Here is a 10,191-nt window from a genome sequence, read left to right on the forward strand (position 1 = left end):
TATAAAATGGGATTTTAACCCCGGAAGGCTACATATTGAAGGTTGAGATTGTTTCAAGCAATTGAACCCAAAATCCAGAAGAGCCACCATTATGTATAGGTATAGTAAATTCATGTTTTTTTTGTATAGTAAATCTCACAAACATTTCCTTTTAAAACGAATGTGAAGAGGATATAAAGATTTCATTGAAAAATTTTTGTTAATTTATGATAGAAGAAATTAAGGACAGCACTGTTTTCGAATGAAGTCGTCGGTGCATTCTTCACGGCAACATTTTGATGCAATATTAACTTCAGTATCTGAAAATTTAAATGTTTGTAGAAACAGTATTAAAACCAACTCGATTCGCATGCTTTTCCACAAACCGCAAACACATACGAATGTATTCTTCTTCCACAACGATAAATTTTTTTCTCGTCAGGGACTCTTCTGGTTCTGCTGGACCTAATTGAATTTTCAAGCATATATTCGATTACTTCTTCATTGATTATTTGATCATTTAAGGACTCCAGTGAAAAAGGATATTGTTGAGAAGCAGGGATTAAAACCAAAAAGAAAACCAAAATTATTGGTGGCATCTGGAAAAAGTAATATTATATAAAACTATCAGGACTTAAAATTCATATACTATTTTAAGTCTATTTATAATTGAAAAGTGGGAGTGAAATTGAACAGGTATGGAATGAACAGTATAAAATAATAGCAATAAAAAGATCAAAATACATTTGTATCGTTCTCTCCGTCAATGAAAACATTTCAAAAAATGACTGTTCAGTGAAATTATCATTTTACTCTTATCAACCTTGTTAAATATTGTCTTAATCATGCCCTCTTGTGACTAAAGTCCGTTTCCGTTCCGTTTTTTGTGAACCGACTAGGCTGCGATAATAATAATCAGTCGATCAGACTGACAGGTGTGACAAAAGCCGATTAAACTTGAGAGTACTTACCGTATTGATTAGAAAATAATGTACTTTATACATGAAAAACTAAAAATTCTCGGCAAAATGTTAAGAAATGAAGAAATTCAAGAAACCAATCAATCAAGAATGCCCAACCCTGATTCCGACCATTCAAAAGATTGTGTTGAATAACAATAACTTTTGGAACAGCTTCTTCGGGGTTATCCTTCGAAGCAAAATGATGAAAACGATTTATTTGGAGAGTTTAGTTCAAGAATTATTTTCTTTGTCATCTTCTTTTGCTTTCTTCTTTGGAAGCAAGGATGGATGAATAGGCATTGGTGTAACTCCTCCTTGAGGCAGAGTAACCTTATCAAGCAGTTGTGCGGTTTCTTGATCTCCATAAATTGCCAAATGAAGATGACGTGGCGTGACTCTCGATTTCTTACTTTCATTAGCCGCGATTGCAGACATTTCCATAAGTTCGGTAGTTAAATATTCAAGTGTAGCAGCCATAAAAACAGATGCACCTGCTGAAATTCTTTGTTTTCCACGAGTAGTTTCACGAAGTTTTCGATGAATTCTTCCGACTGGAAAAGTTAAACCAGAACGTGTCGAGCGGCTGATTCTCTGGAAAAATTTTTATTTTCAAAGGTTTCAATTATTTTGCCTATTCCCGAGTTCTGCTCTGATCTTACCTTTTTCTTTTTCTTCGCGGATGATGTTTTCGTCGATGTATTGAGAATTCGATTTGGTCTTTGTTTGAGACGAGCCATCTTTTCGAAATGATTCAAAAGTATTTTTAAATTTCACGCTTGAAGTTGATTCAATAAACACATGATAAATTGACACGTTAGAATTGCAAATAAAATATAATACGTGGTTCTATGAATAAAAAAATCATTCCTCATTGTCAACATGCTCTACGCAATAATCATAATTGGCTCATGGCTCATGACAACTTGCGGAATTTTTGTGTTTTTGACTTTGTCAAACACGGAAAAACCATTAGGATATGGTCGATACAGTGATTCATTGGCCACAACTCGAACACTTCCACCGACTATTTCATGGATGATTCAAGGATTTCCATCATTTATTATTCCATTCTATTTATACTGGACAAATCAACATTTGACAGAGTATGGATCATTTCTGACATGTCTTATGACTTTTCACTATGCCTATCGTTCATTTGTCTATCCATTCATTATCAACTCGGATAATCAGAGTCCCGTCAAAATAGTGATAATGGCTTTTGGATTCTCTGTGTTAAATGGATTTATTCAAGGAACGTGGAATGCATTTTATCAACCCGAATTCGATACACTACATCCTAAATTTTTCGTATTTCTTGGGGCTTGGCTGTTCGTGGTAAGTTGTATCCTATAATATACAAGATTTTAAATCAATATTTTGAAGATTGGATTCATAACTCATTGCGTTTCTGATCTTCATCTCATCACTCTTCGCAATGATTACCTGAATAGTTACAGTATTCCACGGGGACACTATTTCGAATACATTTCTTGTCCAAATTATTTTGGTGAATGCTTGCAATGGATCGGTTATGCACTGGCTGCTCGTAGTTTTCCGGCAATTGCCTTCGCATTCTTCATTGTTTGCAATCTGGCTCCACGAGCAATGTCACATCATAAATGGTATCAGAAGATGTTTGGAGAACAATATCCACGTGATCGTCATGCTTTGGTTCCCGGAGTTTGGTAGAGGAGAAAGAGTTCCATTAAATCAATTATTTGTTTTTCTCAATTTAACTTGAACGATTTTCAATTAAACATTTTTCGTTTCATAGAATACATAAAAAAACAGGCAAAGAAAAGATAGGAATTATGTGATCTGTAATTTCAATTATGATTTAACAATAACAATCGATGAAGTATGCGAGGAATTAAAGAAAAACTCAAATTATCCGACCTGAAACTTAGAAGAATATGGAACGGCGGTTGGAACGAGTTAATGAGCTGCTCAACAAAATGAGTGGAGCCAGGAAAAATTGGTGAATTTACTGAAATCCTGAAAAAGAATTTCGCTTTAGGCAAAAAAATTTCCGAGAAAATGAGTGAAAAATATGTTCCTGTAATAGTTTGCGGCAAAATGTTTAAATGTTTTAAATACATTGGCCGTATATTTTCTATTTTATTTGAACACTTTCTTCCAATTTAAGATTACTAGCTTTAAGTTACAAAACATCATATTTTAAGCAGAAATTCATTAAAAATGTAAGGTTTTGTAACGAAAGACAATAATTCAATGATGTTTTCATATAACAAGAAGTGGAAACTGTTTAGGTGACTCAGGCAAGGAAAAAGGGGTGCAGCACTAATTTTTGGAACGCCCATTAGGGTGCAGCTCTAATAGAAGTAGTGATGCAAATACTTCAACTCTGAAATCGAACTTTCCTACTACATTTCAAGTCTTTCCGATCATCAATCATAGCGTCTATTCTTATATTTTACTCTAATCAGTTGTAGGTGTGCAATGAAGGTCATTTGCATACAGTGCTGGCCAAAAAGATATCCACTTTTGGTTTTTTGTGTGTAACTTTTTTCTCAAGCATCCATTTGACTTGAATTTTTCCGTGTGCATAAAGCGAAATGTTACGCAAATTTGCGGACCAAACATTACATGATTATCGATTTTTTCTGAATTTTATTTCAATTTTTTGATTTTTTCGTTTTTCCAATTTTCATTATTTTTTTTGAATTATCAATAAAACGCACTCTGTTTGTTGCACTGGATTTGTTTGGTTGATAAATTATTTTTAAGGTATGGTAAAATCTGTTGGGTGTAAAAATCTTTCCTTGGACGTCAAGAAAGCCATTGTAGCTGGCTTCGAACAAGGAATACCCACGAAAATGCTCGCGCTGCAAATTCAACGTTCTCCGTCGACTATTTGGAAAGTAATCAAGAAGTACCAAACTGAGGTGAGTTCGAAAAATATTATTTTTTAATAATAAATGTTTAGAAATCCGTCGCTTTGAGAATCTCGCCCGGCAGGCCTCGAGTGACAACCCATAGGATGGATCGCAACATCCTCCGATCAGCAAGAGAAGATCCGCATAGGACCGCCACGGATATTCAAATGATTATAAGTTCTCCAAATGAACCTGTACCAAGTAAACGAACTGTTCGTCGACGTTTACAGCAAGCAGGACTACACGGACGAAAGCCAGTCAAGAAACCGTTCATCAGTAAGAAAAATCGCATGGCTCGAGTTGCGTGGGCAAAAGCGCATCTTCGTTGGGGACGTCAGGAATGGGCTAAACACATCTGGTCTGACGAAAGCAAGTTCAATTTGTTCGGGAGTGATGGAAATTCCTGGGTACGTCGTCCTGTTGGCTCTAGGTACTCTCCAAAGTATCAATGCCCAACCGTTAAGCATGGAGGTGGGAGCGTCATGGTGTGGGGGTGCTTCACCAGCACTTCCATGGGCCCACTAAGGAGAATCCAAAGCATTATGGATCGTTTTCAATACGAAAACATCTTGGAAACTACAATGCGACCCTGGGCACTTCAAAATGTGGGCCGTGGCTTCGTGTTTCAGCAGGATAACGATCCTAAGCATACTTCTCTTCATGTGCGTTCCTGGTTTCAACGTCGTCGTGTGCGTTTGCTCGATTGGCCAAGTCAGTCTCCGGACTTGAATCCAATAGAGCATTTGTGGGAAGAGTTGGAAAGACGTCTTGGAGGTGTTCGGGCTTCAAATGCAGATGCCAAATTCAACCAGTTGGAAAACGCTTGGAAAGCTATCCCCATGTCAGTTATTCACAAGCTGATCGACTCGATGCCACGTCGTTGTCAAGCTGTTATTGATGCAAACGGATACGCGACAAAGTATTAAGCATAATTATGTTATTTTTAAATCCAATTGCTCATATTCCGGTACTTTAATTGTCATTTCCTTGCAACCTCGGTTTTTTCAATATTTCTAGTTTTTCGATTTTTTTGAATTTTTCTGAAGTTTTTTCAAAATCTGTTGAACATTTTTGATGAATATTGTGTTTTTAGATTTTGTGAACACTGTGGTGAAGTTTCAAAACAAAATAACCACTTAGAAAAAAGTTACACACAAAAAACCAAAAGTGGATATCTTTTTGGCCAGCACTGTACCTGCACAATTAGAGATGCTTTCTTTTCTCTCGCACAAATGTTCTCATTTTCATATGACTGCAGAAGTTTTAATATCACATTATAAATTCAGTTGATAATCAGAAAACGAAAACAAATCTAGTAGAATTCTTTATTCCATATTTCAAGCAAATCAAGATCACATTCCAATCAAGATCACATTTCTTTCGGGCATGTTGCAAGTGCTTGCTCGTAATCCTGAAAATCAAATGTTAAGCATTAGAATCCAAATAATAGACAAACCTTGGCGAATTTGGCAAAATCTTCGCGAGATTGAACATACTTCTTCAGTGCCAAATATTCCAGGACGCATCGATGAGCGTACAAATATTGCACTTCCGTTTGGATTGCTCTGAAACGCTCCTCTCGAAGTTTTGCCAGAAGGCGTGGAACTCCAATGAAATCCGGAAGACAAATTGACTCGAGGATAATCAAAATGAGAGCAAGCGTGCCTGTTCGACCGACACCAGCAGAGCAGTGTACAACTATTGGTTTTCTGAAAACGATATAATTATAAAGTGATTTTCAAAGAAATTGAACTTACGTGCAACTCTTGACAACAGTCAACAAACGGAACGGTGACAGAAAATTGTCGGGAACACCGTGATCAGGCCAATTGCGCCAATGAATATGCTTTACAATTTTGACAACTGCATTGTCTCCTGGCTTCGAAATGCGCATTGTTGACATCACCAGAGTTTTATCGATCTGAAAAATGAGAACTGATTTATTAAAGATTAAATGTTGTTGGTGGTGGTGATTCAGATGGTGGTGGCAGCATCATCGTTTTCATCGGGACTTCTGGCTCTTGCTTCGCAATCATCTGAGGAAGTGTCGGCTGAAAATTATTACTTGATATTTCACCAGGTCGAGGCGCAACGGAGGCGATTTTCATTCGCCTCTTCACGCGCCCTCCACTCTCCCTATATGCCCGCGATAGAAGCGTTTTTCGGGCAAGAAGCGGGGAGGTGCGTGGTGAGGCGAGCGTGTGTTGAGTTTCAAGTGGAAGAGCTGGACTAAAACCGGACTAAACCAGCGTCCGTTTTTCCGGATTCTGGGCAATCCGTTGTAACTATTCCGTTTTTCAAAACTTCAAAACAGATTCATAATTTCTCAATTATTCAAACAACCGGGTGCCCAGTTTGCCAGCCCAACCAGTGCATAGTTAATTCCCATACCATTGGCTGTTGAGGAATCTGAGCCGTGGTCTTTTTCGGAGTTGGAACAATTTCATTGTTGGTTGTCTCCTCTTGCTCAATTGATTGCATCACACTTCTCTCGTTCTTACTACGCTCATTCACACTGACGACACTCATCTTGCTCGGACGCTTATTCAATTTGCTCACTTATTTCTTCGCACCAGTAGATTCTGAAAGTAACGCTATTATGAGGGGACAATTAAAATTTTAACTTACTTTTTGGTTTTGGTGGCATTCTGCTTGGACTTCGGTTAATTTCGACAAAGAGTCAGACTATATCAGAATACTATTAAAGCAATAAACTGATTTGAAGTTTTTATTTATCGAAAGGTAGTTTTTTTATAATAAAAAAAACACGGTTTATTAGTTCACGCAAGAATATTCTATACAGTTATTTCAAGAAGTTATTTTTTTTAACTTTTCGACGTTTTGAATTTTCTCGAGTCTCATTCACCTTCCTTCCTCGTTCCCAACTGGTTTGATTAGCCGTCACGATGATAAAATGTGATCCATTACTACTAAATATTTTTGTTTTTTTCTTTTATTTGATTTTTATTCATTTGTTCTGATGTGTATTGTGTGTGGAGAGAGGGAGGTAACTTGAACAGAATCAAATTGATTTTCCCATTACGAGCGCTTCGGTATACAAATTAGGTAAACGAGGTCATTCTTCACTACTTTGCAATCTGGAAAATTGCTCGTAAATATTTTATAATTTTTTAAAAATCTTTCTGACACGTCCCGTTTTGACAGTTCATTTTTTAAAAATTAATGTAAATTAATGTATTTTAATATTTTAACGTGATCTCCTATTTTTGGATGAACTTTCAGATCTAGGACAAAGATAAGAAGCTTGCTATAAATTTGGAAGATTTTGTCATAATCTTCATAGAGTTCTCATAACTCCTTCATCGAACGACCATGGCCCAATCCGTCCCACCAGGAGACATCCAAACCCAACCAAACGCGAAGATCGTCTTCAATGCACCATACGATGACAAGCACACCTACCACATCAAGGTGATCAACTCATCGGCTCGTCGTATTGGATATGGCATCAAGACCACCAACATGAAGAGACTTGGAGTTGATCCACCATGTGGAGTTCTCGACCCAAAGGAAGCTGTGCTTCTTGCTGTTTCTTGCGATGCTTTTGCCTTCGGACAAGAGGATACCAACAACGATCGTATCACAGTTGAATGGACCAACACCCCGGATGGTGCTGCCAAACAATTCCGTCGTGAATGGTTCCAGGGAGACGGTATGGTTCGTCGCAAGAACCTCCCAATTGAGTACAACCCATAGAGCCCTGTACTATAACATTCAATAAATGTATTTTGAAAGCTCGTTGTTTTTCTCACCAAAATTTTCAGATTTAAAAACGTATCGAATTAGGTGGAGGTGGAGGTCACCTCCCAATTGAGTACAACCCAAAGAAGGCTTGATAATTGATAAGAAGGCTCACTGTTTATTTTAATAAATCTTTTTTGAGAATTTTGAGAATGTTTCAGTTGTAACTCTCTGTCTTTGCATCTTGCGCAACCCACGAAATGAGTCGTTTTTAGACAGTTACAGAGAGCTGTAGTTATTCGGCAAGTTCGTTTTCACAGTATTGAAAGTTACGGAAAACACGATGCAAATCTGGATTTTTTCTAGAAAAAACTGCCACAGTCAAATTTTAGATTAAGATTTTCGATTTAGATTAATTTTAGACATTTTTAGAGCTTTTCTCATTTGAGTCAAGGTGCGGTGACATTCTTGCCGTTCGGAAAAATGTTGTTATGCAGTGTATTTAATAAAATGATTTGAAAGCAATAGACTCATTTATCAATAAAAACTATATCAGTGCTTCGTTGTTGATTTCAAAACCGCTTTACTTGACAAAATATATAACCACAAGTTCTATAAAACTTTGAATAATATTTAAAAATCAGTATGATCAAGAAACCTAGCCTTTCTTCTGTAAAAGTGTTCTGCAGTTTATTTGGAAACAAAATAAAATTGCCAGAAACCAATGCACCGGACAAAATGAAAAAGAAAAAACTATAATATAATTTACGAGGACCTTTTATGAGTGTGTCGAACAAACATGAAAATTGCGTCGATACTAACATCTCGTTGTAAACTGGATGCATTAGATGATGTGAGAGTTGGCTATTGTACTATTGTAGACAATTTTCAAATTTTAGTTAAAATAAATAAAGATTACATCCATTCATACAATATCTTCATATTCAAAAATCAAATAATTGTTTTACCAGAACTGAAAATAAATTTCGGTTGATGACTGTTTTGATGTGATATCAGTAATACAAATTGCATTTTCACAGATGAAATGCATCATTTCTCTGGCATCTGAATTATATTATTTCCCAATTCAGCAACCAAGAAAATGGAACAATCCTTCTGCCAGTCGATGAAAATGCCGTCATTTCCTTCGTAATAGTTTCTTGGATTTGATTTATTTATTTGTTTCACTGAAATCATTTTAGCCAAACTATTCACGTACCAAAATCGAGATGGTTCATGTGTTGTTACCCGATCGATAAACGATGCACCGCGCGCATTCTTCTGTCACAATCGTGGATCTACTCTTTTTGTTGAGCAACATTTATTATAGCGTCATTATTATTCTTATTCTTTCTACTTGTGTCTTTCGTTGATAGTCGGGCGGAAAAATTATTTTGGCGCGTTCCTTCTCTCATTTTGGAAGCATAGTTTGGCGGGTAACATCTGTTAGCAATTTTTAATTTAAGATTACATTTTAGAATATAGCTAAAATCGTTTTTATTGAGTGTTGCGTCTACCGTGTTGAAATCGTACATTTTTCCATACTTCAGAGCAACAACAATGGCCCCACAACTTGACTCGAAGAACAACGAATCTCAAAATGACTGTGATGCTGCCGAGCAGGCATTTCTAGAAAACATCCGTCAGCAAGCAACAAAGTATATTTTCCCACCAATCGAAGAGGAACCAATTGATTTGGATGAGGAAAGATTACTGGAGGTTTCGGATACAACGATGAGTGCATCAGAGCTTTTGACTTTGGCGTTCCAGAAGCATATTGCTCTATTCGCAACAAAGAAGGAACCATCAATTCGAGAAGAACTTCTCCAGACTTCTCTCATTGGAAAAATTCAAGATTTTATTACATTGAACTTAAATTCATACGATTCTCCAGTTGCCGATATTGAAATGGAAGAACTTGATGAATACGATGTTCAAAACTTCTTCACAAATCTCGCAGTTCCGATGGATCACTGATAAGTTCTATGGATTTTCTTATCAAAACTAAATTCCACGGTTTCATTCTTCTCTACAAATATCGCAAAATAATAATTAGAACGGCTATACCAGATTCAAATTTTGTTTTTTTCCTTCAAATTTAAAAATCCATTTTTGTTCACTACATTAATTTTCCATTCACCCCAGATACGGTTACCTATTTCCGTTAATGTTCACTTTCTCATTTTCGGTGCCCCTCTTCATAATTATCCATCTAATCATTAATTGCCATTTTTCCTCCAATTCAGTTACGGTTTCCCATTCTCGCTTGTGATTTCGATTTTTTCCTGCTTTATGTGCTAATTAAAAACATTGCTTTTCAATAAAATTCATAATTAAGAAAACTGGTCTAGTAATAATTGAACTATTTCATAACTGTAATAAAACAACAAAACTTGATTTTATCAATTTTTAAAACTTGAGAAATGTCTTCCTTTTGAAATAGGAATTATTTCAATCTAAAATAAAATTGTTTATGTTTTGGTGCTTCTTACCCGACTTTACGATCGTCCGCTTGACACCAATTAATTTTTTTTTAATTTTCCGGAATTAATTAATTAATTCTCAATTAAAACACTACATTGGACTAGAAAAACAAAAATAACCAATTCCTGTTTCACAATTTTATTAAATGAATTTCAGAGTGTAGTGTC

General features: G+C 36.1%; 5 protein-coding genes, 1 non-coding gene and 1 pseudogene across 8 annotated transcripts; 4 read left to right on the forward strand and 3 right to left on the reverse strand.

Moving 5' to 3' along the window:
* Positions 1-167: 167 nt before the first annotated feature.
* On the reverse strand, positions 168-1,002 carry ins-7 (the record flags this gene model as incomplete). 2 transcript variants are annotated; one of them, NM_001268488.3, is made up of 3 exons in its annotated part: positions 195-299; positions 341-578; positions 951-1,002. In NM_001268488.3, the coding sequence occupies 3 exons, from the start codon at positions 981-983 to the stop codon at positions 220-222; spliced, it is 351 nt and encodes a 116-aa protein (NP_001255417.1). In that variant the 3' UTR covers positions 195-219. The 2 variants fall into 2 exon arrangements, with proteins under 2 accessions (NP_001255418.1, NP_001255417.1); NM_001268489.3 differs by lacking the exon at positions 951-1,002 and having other exon boundaries at positions 168-299.
* A 33-nt stretch (positions 1,003-1,035) lies between these two features.
* ZK1251.14 lies at positions 1,036-1,139 on the forward strand. The gene has a single exon (NR_056437.1). It is a non-coding gene; the product is annotated as a small nuclear RNA ZK1251.14 (small nuclear RNA).
* Position 1,140: 1 nt separating this feature from the next.
* On the reverse strand, positions 1,141-1,690 carry htas-1 (Histone H2A). Its single transcript, NM_069317.2, has 2 exons — positions 1,601-1,690; positions 1,141-1,532 (listed from the first exon to the last, which is right to left on the reverse strand). Exons 1-2 carry the CDS (start codon positions 1,676-1,678, stop codon positions 1,173-1,175), a joined length of 438 nt encoding a protein of 145 aa, NP_501718.1. The 5' UTR covers positions 1,679-1,690; the 3' UTR covers positions 1,141-1,172.
* A 124-nt stretch (positions 1,691-1,814) lies between these two features.
* ZK1251.3 (3-oxo-5alpha-steroid 4-dehydrogenase (NADP(+))) lies at positions 1,815-2,712 on the forward strand. Its single transcript, NM_069318.3, has 2 exons — positions 1,815-2,276; positions 2,325-2,712. The coding sequence occupies exons 1-2, from the start codon at positions 1,821-1,823 to the stop codon at positions 2,628-2,630; spliced, it is 762 nt and encodes a 253-aa protein (NP_501719.1). The 5' UTR covers positions 1,815-1,820; the 3' UTR covers positions 2,631-2,712.
* Positions 2,713-5,205: 2,493 nt separating this feature from the next.
* On the reverse strand, positions 5,206-6,549 carry ZK1251.5 (annotated as a pseudogene). The gene is made up of 5 exons: positions 6,467-6,549; positions 6,230-6,420; positions 5,596-5,889; positions 5,295-5,547; positions 5,206-5,249 (listed from the first exon to the last, which is right to left on the reverse strand). Coding segments are annotated over exons 1-5 (865 nt in total).
* Positions 6,550-7,171: 622 nt separating this feature from the next.
* msp-76 (Major sperm protein 10/36/56/76) lies at positions 7,172-7,555 on the forward strand (the record flags this gene model as incomplete). Its single annotated transcript, NM_001380418.1, has 1 exon — positions 7,172-7,555. One exon carries the CDS (start codon positions 7,172-7,174, stop codon positions 7,553-7,555), a length of 384 nt encoding a protein of 127 aa, NP_001366752.1.
* Positions 7,556-9,100: 1,545 nt separating this feature from the next.
* On the forward strand, positions 9,101-9,517 carry sdz-36 (the record flags this gene model as incomplete). The annotated part of the gene is made up of 1 exon (NM_001380419.1): positions 9,101-9,517. The coding sequence occupies one exon, from the start codon at positions 9,101-9,103 to the stop codon at positions 9,515-9,517; it is 417 nt and encodes a 138-aa protein (NP_001366753.1).
* Between the last annotated feature and the right edge of the window lie 674 nt (positions 9,518-10,191).

The sequence above is a fragment of the Caenorhabditis elegans genome, chromosome IV (assembly GCF_000002985.6).
Source record: "Caenorhabditis elegans chromosome IV".
NCBI classification, from domain to species: domain Eukaryota; kingdom Metazoa; phylum Nematoda; class Chromadorea; order Rhabditida; family Rhabditidae; genus Caenorhabditis; species Caenorhabditis elegans.